We start from the raw sequence: 22866 nt of genomic DNA, 5'->3' as shown, positions 1-22866 counted from the left end.
TCCTCTGTGACAACACAGGGGCTGGACACAGGCTTGCTGTGCAGCAGTTCACTGAATAAGCGGTTCAGGAATGAAAGGCCTTCAGGCTGGCACTAGCGCTGGGCACGTGGAGTGAGTCACCCTCAGCCTCTCAGGCCAGTTAAGACTGGGGATCTGAGTTCAGGCAGGGTGTGACACAGGTAAAAGCTGCTGCTGAAGCTGGCCAGGTTTGGGCTCATTTCTTCAATTAGCATCTCTCTGTTGGGAGTCTTGCAGGTAACAGGCCCTGGGCTGGGGCTGAGGAGACAGAGATAAACCTGGGGGACACAGGCCAGTGGGGGCTTGGCAGGAGCCTGCAGTCTCGGTGGAGAACCTGGGCTTTCTGCCTAGGGCACTGGGGAGCTGTGGAGGGCTTTTGAACAGGGGAGGGTCAGGGCGAAATGTGGATTTCAGAAAGATTCCTTAGAGTGGATTGGGAGAGGACAGACTGGAGGTGGGAAAGCTGGGGAGGAGGCTGGAGTCCAGGGGTGGGAGGGCGAGGCTATGGGCATGGGCATAGGCCTGGTTAATGCTGAGATGGAGCGCCTGCGCTGGGCAGGCTGGCCCCAGGGGTGAGTGCATCTTCGGGGAGCCTGGAGCCCAGCAGGGCCTAGAGGCTCTGTTTCCCGCCCCACCCCAACACACAGATCCTCACAGGTGATCTTGTCCAGCATCATGTGCAGGCGGCAGCCGAAGGGGGCATAGAAACCTACGGTCACCGGCACGGGCACGTGGCACAAGGTCTTGGCCAGGCAGCTACAGTAGACGTCATCCTCTGTCAGAATGTCTGGGGGCCGGAAGTGGGAGGTGGAGAGGGGAAACTGAGTCAGTGAGCCTGGCCCAGCACCACCTTCCTCCCCATCTGCCCTCCACAACGCCCACCTTCAGCTCTTCCGTGCACCAGCATCCCCGTGTCCCCAATTCCTGAGGTCATTCAGGTCAGACCCTCCAACTGGGGGTTCTGTGGCCACAGGCAGCCTCCTTCTCCAGGGCTAGGTCTGCGCCTTGGGGCCCCACAGGAGGAGCTGACCCTGGGTCTGCCAGTCAGAGGCTGGGGGGCTGAAATTCCCCAGCCTGGACCAGAGGCTAGTGGGAATTTGGCTGCCCTGGCCCTACACCATCAATCTTGACCATCAGCCTTGCTTGGACACAAGGCCCTTGGATACTTAAGATACTACTTCCTGTTCCCCCAAATCCCCCATTGTCAGCTCCTGCCTGCTCCCCTAGCCTAGCTCAAGTGTGGACAGGGCCCAAGGACCCCAGGCTCCCTCTGCTTCTGGTCCGCGACCCACCCCAACCTCTCACCCTCCCCGTAATCTCAAATCACCAATCCACCCAGAGCACAGGCCTGGAGACAGGCAGGTGGTCTCACGTTCAAGTCTTGGCCAGTTTTTTCGGCACATCCCTGCAACAGTGATAGCCTCAGGGAGGCTCAGTCTTGTCCTCTGGGGAGTGGAGCTAACTGTGCCTGGTCGCCAGGGCTGGGGCAGAGAGGCTGGCCAGTGGGGATGCTAAAGAGCCTGGCCAGGACAGCCTTCAGTAAATGGCACGATCTCAAATGGCTATTAAGGGCACAGATCTTGGTTGGGGCCTCGGGTGTGTGTGTAGGGGGGTGGTAACACACCCACTTTCACAGAAGCCTGGTGGGCTTGCATCCGTTCCCCTCTGAGAGAAGGAGCCCGGCCTGGTGGCTCAGCCAGGGGCCAGGAGGAGGACAAGGGCAGTGGAGGTGGCAGGAAGGGTGCATCTAAGCCCAGCTCTGACCTCACTGGCTGAACCTCTCTTTTCCCGTGTGAGAAATGGGCATCTTGACCAAGAGCCTCCAGTGAGTGACAACGTCATGCCCTGGAAGCCTGGCAGGGACTCAAGAGTTGCAGAGCCTGACCCAACCCGGACCTGTATCCCTGCTCCACTATTGTTCTACTTTCAAAACAGACCTAGAAACCAGCCACGTTGCCCCACCTCTGCCACCCTCACCCTGGCCTGGCCTGGCCTGGCCACCATTCCCTCTCGCCTGCACTCTTGCAGTTGCCGCCTCACTGAGTGGCCAACTTCCGCCCTCGCCTCCTCCTGCCCCCTCTCCTGTTAGATCTTGAGTCAGCTCAAGCTCCTCCTGGACTCAGAGCCTCCCAGGGCACCCCTCTCACTCAGGGTTACAGCCGAATCCTCACCTGGCCACCAGGCCCAGGGTGACCCGCCATCTTACGCCCTCTCTGGCCTCACTCTGTCCGCTGCAGCCGCACTGGCCTCCTTGCTGTCCCCCACCTCGCCACCCCGCTGCCTGGAACAGACTCGAGAGAGCCGCACGGGCTCTGCTCAGACGTCTCCTATTTAATTTGCAGACGCTGACATGACCATCTCCTTCCCCGCTGCATTCCTCTCTAATGGGGTTATCCCCAGGTGACCTATTTTTTTAATTTCTTTGTCTTATTTGATTTGCCATATCCATCCCCAAACCCCAGTGGGGTGTGAGTTCCATGAGGACAGGGATGTCTGTCCTGCTCTCTGTCGCATCCCCAGAATACGTCCAGGCACTCTACAGGTGTTCACTGCAGTTGCTGAATGAATGAATGAGTGACCTAGTGAATGAGTAGATGAGTGAGTCGATGAATGAATGAGTGGATGAATGAATGAATGGGTGAATGAATGAATGGATCCCACCCCTGCTGTTCACTCCCTCCTCCCCAGTCACTCCCTATCTCCTGCTACAGCCTCACACTGTCCTGTCTCTCACCAGAGCTGGCCAACATTCGTCACCCTGCCCCATGCCCCTGGTGGCTGCTGGGCCAGGGAGGCAGGGCTGTGAAGAGAGAGCAGACCAAGGGTGTCGGCACAGGCAGAGAGAGGCCTTCACCGCGAGCTCAGGCGGCCCTACTCAGGCCAGCAGCAGCCTTGGATCCCCGCAGCTGAGGCAGAGGCGGGGGCAGTGGCGGGGGGAGACCCAGGGTCAGGATGAGGAGGGCAGGCCCAAGGTGCTAGCCAAGGAGCAAGAGGCCTAAGCGGGCAGCGAGGTGGTAGAGCCAGGGACGGAGCCCATGAAGGCCTGGGTCAGCACCGGAGTTGTAGGAAGCAAAGGGGCCGCAGGCCACCGGGGCTGGCAGGGGCTGGACATCAGTGGGCTTGCTGGGCTCCAGGAAGGTGCCGGCTGCTGAGGGTGGGGCTGGGCCGCTGCTGGCTACAGTGGGTACACCGGCGGGCGCAGAGGTGAGTGAGGTGGTAGGTGCACTGGTGAGTGAGGTGATGGGCGCAGGGAGCGGCTGGGGGGCGCTGGCCAGGGCCATGAGGGCAGTGGCTGCTGCAGGCGGCCCCCTCTGGGCCCCGTGGACAGGGCAGAGCCGCTGTCGCAGTGGGCAGGGAGGTGGGGGCTGGGGCTGCCGCCGTCGCTGCTGCTGCTGCTTCTGATGTTGCTGCAGGACTGGGGGCTGGGGGTCCAGGCACCGGCTGCCACCGCCCTCCTGCCGGCCATGATAGGCCAGCTGCCAGTGGGGCAGCGAACAGGGCCCGTGGGCTGGAGGGGCTGCTGGGTCATGGCGCCACTGGTGACAGCATCCTAGAAAGAAGGAAGTGGGGTGACTGGGCCTGGGTGCCTGACCCAGTGGGACAGTCCTGGCACAGAACCTGGTCAAGTCTTCAGATGGAAGCTGGGGCTGGAGCAATCTTGGGGGCACCTGAGGCCCTGAAGGATCCGAGTGGAAAGTGAGAAGTGGGCAGAGGGGGAGCCGTGCTCTCTCACAGGTGAGATGGGTAGACAGCAGGAAAGAAGAGGTGAGGGGCCTGGACTGCAGCCGTGCAAGGAGCTGTAGAGTCCCTTCAGCCCCTACTCCCCCAAATTCTTGGGTCTGTGGGGGGCCCCCAGTAAGAGACGGGGAGTCCATAGGTAGCTGGCCTGGCTGCTTCAGAGCAAGCCAAAGTGATGAGAGGTGTCCGTGGAGAGGGGACAGGCCAGCGGGGAAGAAGGGGGTGGGTGGCCCTACACCTTGGCCAGGCTGGCAGGAGGGTGCCGACCTGGCTGGCAGGAGGGTGCCGACCTGGCTGGCAGGAGGGTGCCGACCTGGCTGGCAGGAGGGTGCCGACCTGGCTGGCAGGAGGGTGCCGACCTGGCTGGCAGGAGGGTGCCGACCTGGCTGGCAGGAGGGTGCCGACCTGGCTGGCAGGAGGGTGCCGACCTGGCTGGCAGGAGGGTGCCTGAGGCCCAATCACCCATAATGGATGGTCATTGCTCCTCCTCCCCACTCCACTCCCAACCAGGGCAAGCATACCTGCAGTCACAAGGGAAGCTGACCCCTCCCCCGATTCAGATGCACTCACTGCTGAGGGATCCCCCAGGACCCCCCTTAAGTTGGGAGGCTGTCTCCACAGCCTAGGAACTTGGGGAGGGGAACTATCCCCATACTAGGGGAAAGAGCAGGCCAGGGAGGCCTCCCCTGCTCCCATGCCTGGCCCAGGCTCCCATCTTGGCTCCCCAGGTTTGGGGTCCCCCCACCTTGGTTTCACTATGTAGAAGCCTCTATGGGAAGTGGTGGTGGATTCTCTCCCAGGACCTGAGGTTCTCCTTTCACTCAGCAGCCTCCACTCACAGGCCTCCTTCATGCCGTGACCGCCCCCCCAACAACTGAACCCCTACCTCCCTGGTGACCCAACTTGGAGTCCAAGAAGTAGCGTTCCGGGGGGGTGCAGGGGGGCAGGGCACCTTTGGCGAAGTGGATGTGGAAGGGCTTCTGCATGGTGGCCGGCGAGGGGTGTCAGAGGCTGCTCCTGGGGGGACAGGTCGGAGCAGGGAGCTGATGGCTCAGTGCCCAGTGCTAGGCAGTACACACAGCAGAGATCTGACATAGGGTCCCTGCCTGCCTCTGGGACAGGTGAGATCCTGTCCCCAATATCACGTTCCTGGGACACTGAAGGGGGGCTGGAGGATGATCCGCTGAGTGTGAGTGACCAGGGTGGGGGAGAGGGGTTAGGGGATAATTTGGGGGCGAGCGAGATTCCCATGGGCTGGGTGTTTGGACACCCCCAGCTGGGAAGGGCTGAGCAGGCTTGCTGGTAATGGGGGCGCTGTGGCGGGGGTGGGGAGGCTGCTGAGCTTTGATGGGCCTTTATGAAACCATGAAACCCTTGTGGCGAAAGTTGGGGAGCAGCCGAGCAATTCAGGGTGCTTGACATTCAGAGCTGGGTGCATTTGGGGGCCTGGATGAGGGTTTGGAGGGAAGTGGGTGCTGGGGAAGGAAATGAAATCAGGGTAGTGTGGTTTGGGGGGAAGTTCAGCAAACTGGGGACAGACTGGGGCATCCTGGGAAAACGTGAAGAGCCTAAAGCAAAGTCTAGGGAGAAGATGCTGCTGGGTAAGCGTGGACGGGAAGCCAAGGGGCAGAGGAGATGGGGCAGTGAGGGTCGGTGCACACTTTGGGGCCAGACGTGTGGTTCACACCCGCTGCCTCCCCCTTCAGCCCGGGGCCCCCGTACCTGGTGGTGGCCTCTCGGCCCCAGCTCCGTGCCCAGCTGCTGAGCTGCCGTGCCAACCCCAGCGACTGTCAGAATATGGGTGCCAGCCCAGCTGTGAGGCTGGGAGCCACCCGACCGGTTTGCCCGCCTGCCTGCCCCACCCCTCCCCATGTGCCCGCCCTGTCCCCTGCTCTCAAGGACTCAGCACCCAGTGAGAGAGGGATGTGACACCCATCTCAAAGAGAGGGCAGGTGAGGCCAGGAGCTGGGACCAGCCATGTATCCTTAGCCATAGTCAAGGGGCTCCTAGGGCCCTTCTGCCTCAGGAGAGAAGGAAGCCAGGACAGGGTGAAAGCAGACACAGATGCTAGTTCTGCCACGGCCCAGCTGTATGACCCTGGGCAGGTGACTTCACCTCTCTGAGCCTTGGCTTCCTCATTGCTGAGTGGGCCAGTGCTGGTGCCTTCCTCTCATGGTTGTCAGGAGGAGTCAGGGAAGGGAAGCTAAAGTGTCGAAGCAACTACGGCTGCTAGCATTGGTGGGGCCCCACTGACCCACTTACAGCCTCTGCTCTGAATGCCTCTCATAGAACACTCCTCTACACACACACCCCTCCTGCATGGAGGAGCTGGCACCTGATACCCCTTCTTCATATACTACGAAGGAAACCCCGATGGCATGGTGATTAAGAGCTTGGCTGCTAACCAAAAGGTTGGCAGTTCAAATCCATCGGGTGCTCCTTGGAAACCCAAGAGTATGGTTCTACTTTGTTGGAATCTACTTGCCGACAACAGGTTTTTGTTTTTGAGTTCACATAGTATAGCGACCCAGTAAAGTCGCCGTGGTGCCCATTTTACAGATGATGAAACTGAGGCCTGCAGAGGTGAAGCTGATCACCCCAGGATGCACAGGAGCAGAAGGGGAATTTGAAAGCAGGCAGTGGCTTTGGCTCCTGGGTGCTCGGACACTCTGCCTCCTGGGTAGATGTCTCCTTGCAGACATTCTTCCTGAAGAGAGGGCCAGGGTGGGGCTGGGCAAGAGGGCATTAGACACTGTGGAGGCCCCCTGCTCTCCAGAGCCCTGTCTCCCCAGGGGTGGGCCAGGACAAATGGATTTGGGACAGGACAGAAAGGAACACCCTCTTCTAGGACCCCTGGAGCCCTGCAGCACATCCTTTCTGGTGGCCTGCCTGAGTGATCAAACACTGCCCCGTAGCTGAGTTACAACCCCCACACCCTGTTCTCACCCAGGACCAGGCCTGTCTCCCCTTCCCCCATCCTTCTAGCCCCTTCTCCTGGAAGGCTTCCTCCCATCCTCCCTACTAATAACCCCGGCCCCTCAGGGCATTTAGACCAGTGGGGGAGGCAGTGCCTGGCTCCTGACTCCATCCCTGGACCACGGGCTACTCCCTGCGGTGCACTCCCCCGCTGAGGATCCGAGATTCACCCAGGAAGCATCCAACTGGGTGCCAAGTGCCAGCACCAAGAGGAGGGACCAGGAGGAAGCGAGCCCTTGTAAACAAGTTCACACTGAGGGCACCAGGGTGTCTCCATGGAGGCTGTTTAGGGCTTCGGGAGTACCGAGGGCAAGTGACTAACCACCAACTGCCTGTGGTTGTTGCCATGGGCACAAAGGCCGAGCTGCTGCTGGATGTACGGGAGTTTGAGGAGTGGGCCCAAGAGCGGGGCACGTGAAAAGCAACGGGGCAGGCAGAGTTATCTCTGGGCTTGGAGGCCCACTGTGGGCCGGGGGCTGGGACTCCACTATGGAGGCTGAGGAGACCCTGCTGGGGGTGTCTGAAGCAGGCAGATCCTTCCTTGTTCCACTTGGGACTCACCCTCAGCCTTGGTTTACAGCTCCGAGTACTACCCCCGTCGTCAGGCAGTGGGCAGCCAGCAGGCAGCCAGCTGGGCCGTGTACCTGCCAGACGCATGTGCAGGGGTGGCGTGAAGGTGTGTGGTTGCGCTGTCCCCAGCCTGCTCCCAAGGAACCCTTGGCCCTGCTCCTTGGGGAGAGGCCCCATCCTGTGTGTCTACTGGGCTGGGCGGCCCCAGCCTTGATGATGCGGCAGGAACGCTGGTTTAAGGTTTCTGGTGCCGGGGGGCCACCCACTCCTGCCAGGTGTGCAGGAGGGAGGGGCAGACTCAGAGTTCAGGCCAGGGGAGGGCCTGGGAGGAGGGAACACAGAAGCCCTGCTCCCCATCCCCCCACCACCGGACCTGTGACACAACAGCGGCTTCAGAAATAAGCCCCTCCACAACTTCCACTTTCAATCTGGGTCCCCGTTTTTATTGTGCGTCTACCTGCTGAGCAGCCTGGCCCAAGCCCAATCCCTCCCTACCAGCCCCACCTGTGGCTTGGACCCCTGCCTGAGTGATGCCCCATGCCCCTGTGACTCTGCCCCCACCTTGGGCTTTGGCGCAGCACCCCAGGGACCCAGCACCAGGCCTGTGACTACCCCCAAAGGCACCGGCCCCTGGGCCCTAGGTATCTGCTCTCTCCTGAGGGTCCACTTGGGGGAGCAGCGGCGAGGCTGAGCTGGGGTGGGGACACCTCAGGCTCTCTGGATCACCACCTGGAACTTACCTGGAAGAGAAGGGCTGGCATTGGCCTGAGGCTGGGTCCTGGGGGGAGGGAGGGGCAGCTCTCAGATGCTGATTCTGGCCCTGCGCAGGCAGCCGGGTGGCCTCGAGCCAGCCTGTTTTCTCACTGGTCAGAGGTGAGCTCCCCACCCCGCTGGCCTGCGTCCAGGGCTGTGTGGGCACGGAGGCCAGGAGTACAGCACTCGGGAGGTGCCAGCAAGGGCTCTGCAGCTTAGGTTACCCACTTGAAGCCCGGGTTCCCCAGTGGGAGGGAGAGGGAAAGATAACTGGGGAGAGGGGGGTTGGGTGCCCCTAGGTAGTGAGGCCTCCTCTGCAGGAGAGGGCCCTGCAGCCCCATGTCGTTAACAGGGTGGAGGGGTTAGAGGACACTCTGCCAGGCAGGCAACAAGGGCATCAGTCAGCAGGACAACTTCAGTGAGCAGCAGCTGGGGTCCCATGTTCACAAGCACCAGATGGGTCTATCACGGACCTGCTCTCCCCGGGGCTGGCACATCCCAGAAGCAGGTGGGAATGTTGGGGGCCAGGGGTGCGGGTGGGCCTGGAAGGTGATCTAAGCTCTCTGGACCTCCAGATCCTCATCCGCAGAGAGAGCTCAGCAGCCAGCTCCCTACAGACAGACAGGCATGCACATACGCATGCGTGCAAGGGCGTGGATGGTCCTGAAGCCCCCGCCACACTTGAGGGACGGGAAGCAACCCCCCTCCATGACTCACAGGCGGGCAGGGCTGCCACGGAGGCGGTGACCAGGCTCTTGATGCCCAGGGTGTTGAGGGTGCCACGCAGGAGGCCGCAGGTGAAGGCCAGGAACTGGGGGGGAGGAGGGGTCATCGTAGGAAGAGGACAGGCCAGCACCCAGAATGGGGCCTCATTGGGTTTAGGGCTCATAGGTGCCAGGCCTTGGGGTACCCTCTAGCTTGGGGAGAGGCCTAACTTGGGCTGAGGGTGGGTAAGCACCAGAAGTATTATCTCAACACCCCTTTCCATACCTTGGGTGCTTCCTCCAGATACTGCAGGCCCGAGGCCATCCTGACGAGGAGGGGGAAGTCATTGTCCTGTAGGACATAGGTCCCCTGAGGGCAGAGGAGTCGGGGCTGGGGCTGTGTATATTGGTGGGGAGACATGGGGAGGCAGACCCAGGGGCCCCATCCCTTCGGGCTGGAAGGGCCCTTCCATCAGAGCTGCAGAAGGACCCTGGGGCTGTGTGGCTGGGGCTTGGTGTCCTCCCATCACGGGGACAGAGAAGGAAACAGCCCCTGCCTCCTGGGGGTCCGGGTGAAGTGTGGGTGCCTCCTGGGGGTCTGGACGGGGCTGAGACAAGCAGCCTCAGGCTGAGGGGAGGTGCCGCCAGCCAAAATGGGCCTCTTGCCAACCCTGGGGCTCATTCCAGGGGGCCTGGGGGAACTCTAGGAGCGTGTGCTACACAGCAGCCTCTTGGCTCCCCTCAGTGGAGGGGACAGAGGCCCCCCAGGATGTGCCTGCCTGGCCCTAAGCCCTTGTCCTGGACACAGGGTGGGGACCGGCTTCCACTCCCATCACAGGGCAGGTGCCCAACAGGCCAGCCGGGCCTGCTGTACTGTCCCCACTGGGGGATCCCCTCCTGCGTTTCCTGGTTTCATCTTCTGCTTCTAGTCAGGAAGCCAGTCAGTGGCGTGGGACTCGCCAGTGGGGCCAGGGCTCACACCTGGTGGTTGGTGCGGAGGCCGTCCATCTGCTTCTGGAACACGGCCACCCACACGTCCTTGCACAGGAACTTGAGGGCGTCCAGTTCCTCCCTGAAAGCCAAGGTGTCCTGGGGCAGCCTTGGGGAGCAAGGGTTGGGGGTGAGGGAGGGGAAGGAAGCCAGGCCGGGTTCCCCCGTGGAACAGTGCAACCTTCCCACCCCAGTGGGTATACCCAGAATGGGACCCAGCCTGGGGGGCCTGCCACCCTCTGCCAGCCAGGGCCTGGGAGGCAGGAGTGGTGGAGGCTCTCACCTCTCGCCCAGAGCCTGGCCCACACGGAAGCCCATGCCCTCCAGGACCGACAGGCTGGTCTTCTGTCCCTAGAAGGGCAGGGAAGAGATTCCAGCTGCAGCAGCTGGAAGGGGACAGAGACCAACTTGCCCCGCCCCATCAGTTCACGGGTGAGGTGGTGTGGGAGAGGGAGGGGCTAGCCTGGGCTTAGCTGGCCACTGCAGGTTCAAGGCAGGCCTCTGAGGGCCAGGTGGTCTCTCCGATCCCCACACTCCCACCCCATCAAGCCCTCAGCACCAGCTCCCCTACACCAGGCAAAATGGGGCCTCCCCCAGGCTCAGCTCACCCCTGCTCAGCAAGGCGGACCTGAGACCACCACACTGATTCTAAGTGCCCTCAGTGTGGACCCTCACAGCATCCCTATGGGGCAGGCACTGCAGTAACCCCCAGAGGTTCAAGAGGCCCCACATGGCAAGCAGGGGAGCTGTGGGGAACATGGTGGGTGAGGCCAGAGTCAGGGGGCCAAAAAGGTGTGGGTCCCAGCCCCCCAGCTTGGTCAGCAGGGCCTATAAAGTCAACTAGAATCACCAAAAAAAAAAAAAAAAACAAAAAACGGGCAGTTGCTGTCAAGTGATCCTAACTCATGGCAACCCCATATATGTCAAAGAACTGTGCTCCACTGGGTTCTCAATGACTGGTTTTGTGCAAGGAGACGGCCAGGCCTTTCTTCAGAGGCACCTCTGAGTGGTCTCAAACCTCCACCTGTCAGTTAGCAGTTGAGCCTATTAACCATTTGCACATCCAGGGATTCCCAAGTAGGGCCCCCCACTGTCACGGATTGAATTGTGTCCGCCTAAAAATGTGTATCAACTTGGCTAGGCCATGATTCCCAGTATTGTGACTGTCCACCATTTTGTCATCTGATGTGATTTTCCTATGTGTTATAAATCCTACCTCTATGATGTTAAGGAGGCAGGATTAGAGGCAGTTATGTTAATGAGGCAGGACTCAATCTACAAGCCTGGCTATAGTTTGAGTCAATCTCTCTTGAGATATGAGAAAGAGAAGCGAGCAGAGAGACAGGGGGACCTCACACCACCAAGAATGAAGAACCAGGAGGGGTGCGCGTCCTTTGGACCTGGGGTCCCTGTGCTGAGAAACTCGCAGACCAGGGGAAGATTGATGATGAGGGCCTTCCAGAGAGAGAAAGCCTTCCCCTGGAGCTGGCGCCCTGATTTCAGACTTCTAGCCTCCTAGACTGTGAGAGAATAAATTTGTTTGTTAAAGCCATCCACTTTTGGTATTTCTGTTATGGCGGCACTAGATAACTAAGACACCTATAAATTAAAATATCAGCCATGACCTGGGGAGGGTACTGATGGGGCTGACCGGTTGGAGTAGGGGTGAGGGTGCCTGTGCTCGTTTGGTGTCTACGCACTGTCTGTCAGTGTGCTCATTCACAGGGACTAGCATGGCCCAGAGAGAGAAAACGTTTACATATTTCTTTATATTCTCGTGACCTGAAGGGAGCTGGGGACAGAGGCCCAGATTTGAAACACCACGATGGCCCAAGGCGAGAGGAGCTTGCATTTCTGAGTACATCCAGAAGAGCAGAGATGGGAGAACAGGGAGCACGTGGACACAGGGGGAATGTGGGGAGGGAGGATGCCCCCTGGCTCTCCTGGAAAGTCCTCTCAGGATGTCCCCTCACCCCCACGGCCACCCCCTTCCTTCAGCCATAACTTCCAGTTGTCTTCCCTGGCAGGTCCACACCATCCTCATAGCGACCTGAAGGGCGGTGGGAGCTCCCTACTTAGATGGCAGCCCTCAGGAGGGTGGCCAAGCCTCCTCAGCCTGCTGGAACCCAGCACCCCTCCCCAGCTCTGCTCTGCCCACAACAACACCCGCTTCCTCTGGCTGCAAGGCTGTGGGCACCTTCCCTATCACCCTCCCTGGCTGGGTCCTCAATGGCAGCCCTGCTCACCCCGCATTGTCACTGAGGGAGACATAAACTTGGTGAGGGCAGGGCCCAGGCTCACCAGTGTGCCTCTGACCTGCTGCAGCCAGCCCAGGGCTTGGCACCTTACTGAGCAGAGGCTGGACCAACACAGCCCAGAACTGGGGTGTGGTCACACATCGTGTGCTGAGGCTTTGTAGAAAATCTTTCCTTTAATTTAATGGCTCATAAGGTAGGCTGTGGGGCCGTGGTGGCACAGTGGTTAAACGTTTGGCTGCTAACCAAAAGGTCAGCAGTTCGAATCCACCAGATGCTCCCTGGAAACCCCGCGGGGCAGTCCTACTCTGTCCTATGGGGTTGTTGTGAGTTGGCATCCACTCGACAGCAATAGGCTTGGCTTGGTTTTTTGGTAAGGTAGGCCATACTTCATACCACGGACTCTGGGCTCAGAAGTGTTATGGCAAACCTGCCAAAGACTTGCTGAACCACCAGGGAGATCCGATTCCAAAGCCCAAATGCTTTCCACTGCCTGGCAGGTCCTTGGGGGACAGGAGGGGGGTGGACAGGACTCCACCCAGAATGGTCCTGGCAGCAGTGAGTTTGGGGCGAGGCAGCCTGGGGGCAGCTCTGGGAGCTGAAGGCCTGAGCAGAGAGGCTGAGTTTCAGACCCAGCGCCCCTCTTCTCTGCCAGGCCCCCAGGCCCCCTGACCTCACCCTCTTCTACCACTGCGGGCTCCACCTTTGGGAATCGAGCCCGGGTGATGACACAGCTTTCTGTTGGATGGCACTGGCGCTCTCTGGTGTCAGCAGCCTGCTTCCCTCGTGCTTCCTCAGTGCCGGCCACATGGGAAGACTGACTAATGGGGCATGGGAGGTAAGCGCGAGGTCTGAGAGCAGAGTGAGGGGGACAGTCCATACAGCCACGGGTGACAAGGGGCAAAGGAGGATGTGTGTGGTGGGGGAGACCCTGCCCTGTGTCCCTCTCCCAGCAGCACTACCCGGTGACTGAGTGCAGTGCCCTGGGCCAGCCTGCCTGGGCCAGATCTACCCCTGCCGCTGACCGTGCCTCAGTTTCCTCATGTGTAAAAGGAAGATCATGTTGCCAGTAGCTCCTTCCAGGGATCCTGGGATCCTTATGAGGGCTAAAGGGGTGGGTGAATGTAAGCAGAGCGCTCCCATGAGCGCCACTCACCCCCTCTGAACCTCTGCACCCAACAAACGAGGTGACGAGCCACCTGGCTGATAAGAGAGAAAGCCGGTCCTGGAACATAAACTCCGTGAAGGAAGGGGCTGTTCTCTGGGCTGACATATCCCTGGGCCTCGCGAGACGCCCTCCCCAGTGGCTGTGGTGGCTGCAGCCCCGTGTCATCTCCCCGAGGTGTGCTCCTGGAAGCAGGAGGGCTTCACTGCGACCGGATTCCCAGTGTGACGGCGGAGACGCCTGGGCTCACTCATTCATTCCACAAACACTTCCTGGGGGTTCCCAGGGGTCTCAGCTGCACCTGGTGGGGGTGACAGGTGCCCAGAGGATGACACAGATGGCAGAAGGCAGGAGCTGGGGGGGTGGGTACAGACAGGCAGAGGACACTCCACCTGGGGGATGGGGAAGAGGAGGGAATGCCCAGCTGAGGGTATGTGCAAAGACAGAGAGGCACAGAGAAAGCTCAGCCCGGCTGGGGAAGGCCGCTCAGGCTGTGAGGATGGGGAGGTGGGCAGGGGAGGTGAGGAAGCAGAGGTTAGATCCTGGAGGGGGCTGAGGAGCGTGCAGCCCACCTCAGATCCCCACAGCGGAGGTCGTGGACCAGCCAGTTGAGCTGCCGTTCTAGTGGGGCACCGCACAAGAACTAATGATACAATTACTGATTTAATTACAATCATGGCGGCCGCCGGGAGGGAGAAATGGTTTGCAGTGAGACAGCTTGCTGGGGACTTCTGAGAAGGGAGATGATTAGAAAGGCGCAATAATGTCTGCCTGTGTCTGGAGGAAGAGGAGGCAGACGCGGGGGCGGGGGGGGGGTTCCAGGCCCAGGGGACAGCCAGGACAAGAGTCTGAGGGGAAGAAGCAGGACCTGTGGAGGGCAGTAATGGGGGAGGGGGTGACAAGATGGGAACAGAGAATCAACTAGGTCCATCTGCCCAGCTGAGAGCATGGCAGGGAGTCCAGAAAGGGTCCAGCAAATTCAAGTTCTACTTTAACGAACTTCAGATGCCTGAGTTTGTGCCCTGACACCACCGACTAGATGCATGGCCTCAGACAACTGATCTAACTGTGCGGCACCTCAGTTTCCCCGTGTGAAATGGGGCTCATGGCAGTGCTGCTATGAGGGTTGACTCCGATATGTGTAAAAACACTTAGAGGACCCAGCACAGGGCACCAGCCCAACCCACAGCTACGGTTACCGCTGGACCCCCCCGCCCCACCAATAGGGGCCAACTCCATATTTACTGAACTAAAAAGACGGGGGTACTGGGGAATACAGTGGGGAATACAGCCAAAAGGGAAAGGAAAAGAGGACATGGGGGAACAAAGGGACAGAGGACAAGAAGGTCCCGCGAAGAAAGGGAGAAGGAGGAAGAGGGTAGGCGCCTCACCTGCCTCTATTACAGCCTGTCTCCTAGGGCTTTGTGGTTCACGCCTGAGTCCTAGCAAGCTTCTGAGAGATTAGGGGTTTATCATTCTCATGGAAGGCGGGGCCTGTCCCATTCATATGGATCCTCCAGAACCCAGCCAGAGTCTGTACAGGGCTGGGGCACACCACACCTGCCTCTGTGAGTTTACAGAGCTGAGAGGAAATGAGATAATACAAGGAAGGGAGGAGAGCTCCTTAGAGGAGAACCCCAAATCAGGGTCTGCACCAACGGCACCCACAAAACAGCGCAGCCATCAGGAAGGTGGCACAATCAGAGACAACGGGAAGTTTTTAGAAATGAAAACAAGAATGGCCCAGACAGACACGTTTTAATAAGGGAGCTGAATAACACACATCTGTAAGCTAGATAAAACCTCCCAGGTTATCCAGAAAAAAACATAAGGCAGAAAAAATGAGAGAAAAGTTATAAGACACATGGGAGAGATCTGGAAAGTCTAATAACCATCTGGATGCCAAAAGGACACGCGGGAACAATGCAGGAGAAAAAATAACCAAAGAGGTAATAAGAGAAAAACGTCTCGCGCTAAAGGGAGATTTGAGTATTCAGACTGAGAAGGCCCACGGGGCTCTGATGAGGATGAATGGAAAACAAGCAAACCAGACCTGAGACTTCGGAACCTGGAAGAGATCAGAAAGATACGGCTTAGCTGAGGCAGGAGGGAGCCAGGCGGGGCCTTGTGGTCGGAGTCTCCCTTGTCCTTGGTCCACCCCGCCCTTTCCCACCCCTTTGACGACGTGCTGCTGCTCTCTCTTCGGCAGAGGGTGACCCTGTTCAGCCCTCACCTTCAGAGCCTCCTGTGCCAGGCTGGGGCTGGGAACCCAGAGTAGAGCCTCCTTGGCTTTTAAGGAAATCACTGAGACCAGAGGCAACGTCTCAGCCTTACCAAGGTGAACGGCACCAGAAGACCCAAAAGAAGTATCCCTGAGCAAACGGGTGAGAGAATAAAGCCGGCACAATTCGCACCCTGTCGACCTGGGCTCTGACCCCTCACCTACCAAGGCGTCCTAAACAACCATTATAGATTGAATTGTGTCCCCCCAAAATACGTATTGAAATCCTGGCCCCAATACCTGTAAATAGGAAACCCTGGTGGCGTAGTGGTTCAGTGCTATGGCTGCTAACCAAAAGGTCGACAGTTCAAACCCACCAGGCGCTCCTTGGAAACTGTATGGGGCAGTTCCACTCTGTCCTATAAGGTGGCTATGAGTCAGAATTGACTCAGTGACAACGGTTTTTTTTAAATACCTGTAAATAAGCAGCCCTGATGGTACAGTGGTTAAGTGCTTGGCTACTAACCGAAAGGTCGGTGGTTCGAACTCATCAGCTGCTCCACAGAAGAAAGATGTGGCAGCTGCTCCTATAAAGATTTACAGCCTTGGAAACCCTATGGGGCAGTTCTACTCTGTCCTATAGGGTCGCCATGAGTCAGAATCGACTTGACAGCACACAATAACAACATACCTGTAAGCAGAGTCCCTGGGGGGTGCAAATGATTAACACACTCAGTTGCTAACTGAAAGGTTGTAGGTTCGAGTCCACCCAGAGGCACCTCAGAAGAAAGGCCTGGTGATGTCCTTCCAGAAACTCAGCCACTGAAAACCCTGGGAGCACAGTTCTACTCGGACACATACAGGGTTGCCAAGAGCCAGAGTTGGCTTGACAGTACTGGGTTTTATATCTATAAATACGACCACGTTTGGAAATACGGGGTTTCTTTGTTATGTTAATTAGTCATACCCAAGTAGAGTGGGTTCTAAATCTAAGCACTTCTGAGTTATAAAAAGAGCAGAACGGACACAGACTCAAACGCACACACGTGCGCACGCATACACACGTGGAAGACAGATGTCATGTGAGGACTACTATAAGCCAAAGATTGCCAAGGAGCCAAGGAACGTCTGGCGTCACTGACAAGGCCAAGACCCTGAGTTGACCTTCTAGCCTCCAGAACTACAAAAATAAATCCCGTTCTTTAAAGCCACCCACTTGTGGTATCTTTGTTAGAAGAGTGCTAGGAAACTAAGATATAACCCCAAACCTGGTCTTCTACCCGCCTCTGCTCTCAATCCTCCCAGTCTTCCTTCTCCTTCCAGCCCTGAAGTTTGGCCGTGGCCTCTGCTTGGGATTGCTGCAGCAGCAACGACCCTCCCAGCCCGACCTCCAATCCGGGCTCGTCCACCTGCCAGAGGAGCCTCTCTAGAAAGTAAACCCGGTCCAGCCACCCTCAGGACAGAGCCCCAGCTCCTAGCCAGGCCCACAGTGCCCTGCCCCTCTCCGCCCCAAGCTCCAGCCCCTGGCACCCCCGCCCCAGGCGTACCACACCCCCCTCCAGGGCTCTGCAGCCACTGTCCCTGCCAGGAATGGGCTCAGTTCCAGCCTCCTGCCTGAGGGCAAGGGCTGCAGGTGTTAGTTGCCCATCCACCCAGGCCCTCCTCAGGGAAGGCCTTGGTGCTGGACACATGCTGGACACCTGCTGGGCCTGGTGGGGGAAGGCCTGATCCCACAGATGGTACTGGGGTCCTTGACACAGCTTACTACACACACTGAGAGGAATTCACTCCTTTGCCCAAAGTCTCCCCTTATCCTCAAAGCTTCCCCTTCCTCCATGGGTTTTTCCTGCTTTGATGATACCTGTCCCCAGGACCTCCTGGCTCCCTGGCTAGTCTTCCATTCAAAGATCTTAATCCTCTGGCTCCAGCCGCTAAGCCTCCCTACAACCACCACAAAAAACCACAAACCAGGCAGGAGTGGAAGACCCAGAGCGGAAACATTGACTGTGGCTCCCGAGTGCCTGGGCTGCGAGACAGAGCAATCAGCCATCATCCTTGTCCTCCAGGGGCTGGCCCCATGCCACAGACGGAGATGCAGCTGGTACAGACTTTAAAGCCAGACGGCCAGGCCCTGATTTTGCCTCTGATTGTCTGTGTGGCCTCAGTCCCGGCTCTGTAAAATGAGAACAATAACATCTACCTCAGGGGGCTGTTCTGAGGACCACCAGTGCCAGTATTTGCTGCTGTTGCGTTGATTCTGACTCATGGCGACCCATGTGTGCAGCACAGTAGAAATGCACGCCATAGGGTATTCATGGCTGGGACCTTTGGGAACCAGACTGCCAGGCCTTTCTTCCAAGGCGCCGCTGGGTGGGTTTGAACCACCAACCTTTTGGTCAGTAGCCCAGCGCTTAACTGCTTAACTGTTTACGGCACCCAAGGACTCCACTCTGAGGACTAAGGTGAAAATACCGTGCTGGGGAAGACATTAAGTACCCGTTAAGAACCCAAGCGCCTTAGTCATCTAGTGCTGCTATGACAGAAATACCGCAAGTGGATGGCTTTAACAAACCCAAATTTATTTTCTCACAGTTTAGGAGGCTAGAAGTCTGAATTCAGGGCGTTGGCTTTAGGGAAAGGCTCTCTCTCTCTGTACTCCTGAGAAAGGCTCTTATCTCTTCAGCTTCTGTTTCCTAGTTCCTTGGAGATCTCCATGTGCTGGCATCTATCTTCCCCCATCTCAGTTTGCTTAATCTGCTCCTTTTATATTTTGTAAGAGACTGACTCAAGACACTCCCTACGCTAGTCCTGACTCATTAACATAACAAAAACAACATTCCCAAATGGGATTAACCACAGGTATCAAAAAACCAAAAACCAAACCTCTGCCACTGAGTTGATTCCACTTCATGGCGGCCTTGTAGGACAGAGCAGAACTGCCCCATAGTTTCCAAGGATCAGCCAGTGGATTCAGGCTGCTGACCTGGTTAGCAGCTGAGCTCTTAACTGCTCAGCCACCAGGGCTCCCACCACCAGGGCTCCCAACCACAGGTATCAGGTTAGGATTTACAGCACATATTTTTGAGGGACACAATTCAATCCATAACACCAGGGAACAGGAGGCCAACACTTGTTGGATCAAAGAGAAGGAATGGGGAGAGGAAGAGGGGCCAGAAGCGAAGAGAAAGGACTGTGAGCAAACAGCATTTTCCCATAAAGTGTCCCCCGAAAACAGGGACTCCCCAGGTCGAAGTATATGGGGAAACAGCTCTCATCCCTGGCTGCACTGAGGCCCCAATGTCCAGGCCACATCCCAGTCCCACTGGAATCTCTGGCATGGGACCCGGCAAGGAGATTGTACCCTGTAGCTGGGAGGAGAACAGCTGCCCCAGTCAAAGGCACAGCCAAGCATTCTGGAAAGCCCTGCAGTGAGCAAACCTGAACAACCCAGTGATAACCACCCGCATGAGCTCAGAAACCCATTAAAGTCCTTCTGGAGAGTGTCGGACAAGCCACACTGTGGAAGCACGAGTGGGCGTTTACAGCCCAGGTGTTGGAAGGGGGAGGCCTAGTTAAGCTCCCGCCTCTGCCACCTGTGAGCAAGAAACTCAGGCTGGCCGGAGCCTTTGCTTCTTCATCCATAAGGTGGGGCTGATCACTCCTGCCTCTTTGGGTTGTTAAGCCCAAACCCATTGCCATCGAGTCGATTCTGACTCATAGCAACTCTATAGGACAGAGTAGAACTGCCCCATAGAGTTTCCAAGGAGTGCCTGGTGGATTTGAACTGCCAGCCTTTTGGTTAGCAGCCATAGCACTCAACCGCTACGCCACCAGGGTTTGCTTTGGGTCCTTAGGAGGATCAGATGAAACCGGGATGGGCAGCACAGGGCCAGCACAGAGCAAACACTCCAACGTAGCAGGGGCTGTTTTTGTACTAAAGGCACTCCCCACCCATGCCCTCCACAGCACAGCCTCTGCACAGGCTCCTCCAATCCATCCCCGGCGAGGACCTACTATGTGCCAGAGAACACAGTGGTGTTGACACAGACCTGGTCCCAGCCCATGCGGAGCTCACAGTCTGTCAGGGGAGACGGATATGAATCAAAGGATGATAAAATCCACTGCTGTCGAGTGGATCCTGACTCATGGTGACCCCACATTTTACAGAGTAGAACTGAGCTCCATAGGGTTTTCTCGGCTGTGATATTTAAGGAAGTAGATCGCCAGGCCTTTCTTCCATGATGCTGCTGGGATGGTTTTGAACCACCAACCTTTAGGTTAGTGTTGTTTTTGCCAGGTGCCATGGAAGTCAATTCTGACTCATGGCGACCCTATGTGACAGAGTCGAACTGCCCCACTGGGCTTCCTAGGCTGTAATCCTCATCGGAGCAGATCACCAGGTCCTTCTCCCGGAGAGCTGCTGGGTGGGTTCAAACCACCAACATTTTGGTCAGCAGCCGAGGTTTGTAGTTCAGTGCAAAACGTTTGCACCACCCAGGGACCCAAAGGGTGATACAGATACAGAGTTCTGGTGTACATTTACTGATGAGGGCTACCAAGGAAAAAGTGGGGAGAGGGGCTGTGAGAATGTAAAAGGAGACCCTGAACTTGTCTCGGGGCTCAAGGAAGGCTTTCCAGATGAAGGGGCATTTGAGCCAAGATCTGAATCATTAATATGGTAAACATGGGAATGAAATAAGCAGGGACCTGAGGGAGGAAGCTGGTACAAAGGTGAAGGGGGGGAGCCTGGACTAGGACAGGGGACATCACAGATGGGAAACATATCTAGACAGCAGAAGGGGCGGAGCCTGATAAAAGGCTGGAGGTGCGGGAGACAAAGCAGATGTTGGAAGACTCCTGGGTTTCTAGTTTGAAACCAGGATGGACAAAGTGCCGAGAAACTGCAACCCCTTCCCCGACACACACACCAACGTACACTCCCTCTCCCTTGCTTTATCTTTCTCATAGCACTTAGGTGATGTACCATTTGCAATCCACTGGTAACCTAAAGGTTGGTGGTTCAAACCCATCCAGCAGTACCATGGAAAAAAAGTCCTGGTGATCTGCTTCCGTAAAGATCACTGCCAAGAAAACCCTATAGAACAGTTCTACTCTGTAAAACATGAAGTCACCATGAGTCATAATCAACTTGACAGCAACTAACAACGACTGTATACAGGTAGTCCCCAACTTAGGATATGTTCAAGTTACAACAAACTGTACTTATCACCATCTTTTTTTGATACATCATTAGTAACATGCAGTAATACAACGTTGCAGCGTGTAATTTGCTGACTTTATCATTCTCAGATGTTTCCAACTCTTAAAGACAAATATTGAAATTATACAGATGCAGACAGTAATAGTGGAAACTAAAAAAAAAAAAACTTATGATGAAGTAGTTGGAATGGAACTCCCTGACAAAGTGGGGACTACCTGTAGTTTACTCAAATTATCACTCTGTCTCCCCGCCACTAAGACCTAAGCTCCAGGAGGGCAAGGATTTTTGCATGGTTCACAGAGGCATCCCCAGAGCCTACAGCAGGGCCCAGCACCTTGCAGGTTTTATGAAATGTCTGTTGAATGAATTAATGAACTCAGAAGTAACCAAGTTCAGGGGTGAAAACAGCGGCACCATGAATAGGACTCCCATCTGGGAAGAAAGCCTAAGCCAATAAAATTTACTTTTCTCTAGATGATGAAGATCATAACAAAAAGTACCCAAGCCCCCTCTCATTAGGCACCTACTCTGTGTGAGGCTCCCCAGCCCTTTTTATCTTGGCATCAGATTTTTTAACAAGAGTGCCCATGTTGTGAGGGCTGAGTATGCGCTTTGAAGTTTTAGCTCATTCAATCTTCACAAGATCCAGCTTTCAAAATACCAAGCAGAGTCCTACCAAACCAAAGCCTAACCTGTGGCTGTCAAGTCGATTCTGACTCATGGCGACCCCAAGTGTCACAGAGTAGAACTGCTCCCTAAGGTTATCTTGGCCGTAATCTTTACGTAAGCAGATGACCAGGCCGTTCTTCTGCAGCACCGCTGGGTGGGTTTGAACCATCGACCTTTAGGTTAGTTGTGTAGGGCAAAACATCTGTGCCACGCTGGGCCCTAACATGCTCCTACTTCAGAGCTTCTGCACCGGCTGTCTCTTCTCACTGGAATGTTCTCATCCACCACTTACGCAGGGCTTATTTCCTCCCTTCTCCACCTTAGAAACGCTTTCTTTGAACAGCCACCATTCTATCCCTCTTCCTTCCCTAACTCTTACTTTTCTTTTTAGGACTTCTCATTAGTTCATGGTACATTACAATTTTATTTTGTTTGATTCCCCAACCAAGACGTAAGCTTCAGTAAGGTCAGGGATTTTGTCTTAGAACAAAAGTCCCTGGAATACCATAGGCACTCAACAAATGTTGGTCGAGTGAACTAATGTCCCACTCTGGATGACCCTTTTACAAAGGAGGAAACCGAGGCACACAGAAGTGTGTCACCGGGTCGCAAACCTAGCGAGTGCCAGAAGCGGATTCAACGCAGGCAATAAACACCCCGAGTTTACACCCCTGAGTAAACACCCCGTAATATTAGTAATTATTATAATTACTAATTGCTTACTCTGTGCCAGGTTTTGAACTAAGTGCTTAAACTTCGGTTTATCTCCCTCGATTCTAACAATCATCCGCGGGGCCGACACTGTTGATTCCCCCACTTTACACGGCAACTGCCCGAAGTCGCCCAGCGAGGCAAAGGCTGCGCCGGGGTTCGAACTCGAGAAGTTCATGTGGCCTCCGCACCCTCCGGAGGCCTTGATCCGTCCTTCCCGCCGCAGCCTGCGTCTCCACCCCCGGGGCCCGGCGCTCACCCCAGGACTGGGATCTGGGCGCCGCGCCCACAGCTCCGCCACCATCTCCGTGTGCAGAAACTCAAACAGCACCGCGTCCGCCATACGCCCGCCTCGCCGCCCAACAACAGCTCAGGGCTCCCTGCTCTCATTGGTCCGGTGGGGTAGGCCCCACCTACCGCATCCTAGCGCGTGCAGGCCTACTCCCGCTTCCATTGGTCTTTTAGGCTAGCCCCGCCTCCCACGTGAGCTAGAAAGAAGAAAGGGGACTAGTTCTTCTTTCATTGGCAGCACACGGTCGCACGTGCCGGCCTCTTCCGCCCTTACCCTTCGTCCGTTCTCTGTTTCCGGGTCTTTGAGCATTTCCATTGGCCGAGTCTCTGATACACGTGACATAAGTCCATTTTTAAATCTCTCTTTGTCCACTACAAACTCTCCTTCGCCGCCCAACTCGGAAGCGCCGACCCAACCGCTTTCCTATTGGCCGTGCCTTCATTCACGTGACTTCCGCATCATGCGCTAAAATCTAGTCCTGAGAACTTGCTTCCTGATTGGTAGTTGTGCTACCCACGTGACTTGGCTGCCGCCGTCCAGCCGACCCGCTCCCCTATTGGTTGGTACCTCCTCCAACTGTTGC

General features: G+C 56.7%; 2 protein-coding genes across 5 annotated transcripts in view; both read right to left on the bottom strand.

Moving 5' to 3' along the window:
* NKPD1 (NTPase KAP family P-loop domain containing 1) overlaps positions 1-7348 on the bottom strand; it is a 10456-nt gene extending 3108 nt beyond the window's left edge. Inside the window, exons 1-4 of the mRNA XM_049900235.1 lie at positions 7294-7348; positions 4643-5543; positions 3074-3568; positions 674-805 (exon numbers count right to left, since the gene is read on the bottom strand). Of these exons, the coding sequence (XP_049756192.1) occupies positions 674-805; positions 3074-3568; positions 4643-4742 (727 nt within the window). The 5' untranslated portion in view covers positions 4743-5543; positions 7294-7348. The remainder of the gene's footprint in view (positions 1-673; positions 806-3073; positions 3569-4642; positions 5544-7293) is intronic.
* On the bottom strand, positions 5698-22866 carry TRAPPC6A (trafficking protein particle complex subunit 6A). Of its 4 annotated transcripts, XM_049900234.1 has the most exons (7): positions 22251-22517; positions 10033-10100; positions 9741-9858; positions 9046-9129; positions 8773-8866; positions 8043-8080; positions 5698-7376 (listed from the first exon to the last, which is right to left on the bottom strand). In XM_049900234.1, coding segments are annotated over exons 1-6 (450 nt in total). In that variant the 5' UTR covers positions 22335-22517; the 3' UTR covers positions 5698-7376; positions 8043-8078. The 4 variants fall into 4 exon arrangements, with proteins under 4 accessions (XP_049756191.1, XP_049756189.1, XP_049756188.1 ...); XM_049900232.1 differs by lacking the exons at positions 5698-7376; positions 8043-8080; positions 22251-22517 and adding exons at positions 7734-8042; positions 22557-22866; XM_049900231.1 differs by lacking the exon at positions 5698-7376 and having other exon boundaries at positions 7734-8666; positions 22251-22518.

Source organism: Elephas maximus, chromosome 11 (assembly GCF_024166365.1).
Source record: "Elephas maximus indicus isolate mEleMax1 chromosome 11, mEleMax1 primary haplotype, whole genome shotgun sequence".
In the NCBI taxonomy this organism is placed as follows: Eukaryota; Metazoa; Chordata; class Mammalia; order Proboscidea; family Elephantidae; genus Elephas; species Elephas maximus.
This window is presented reverse-complemented; position numbering and strand designations above follow the sequence as displayed.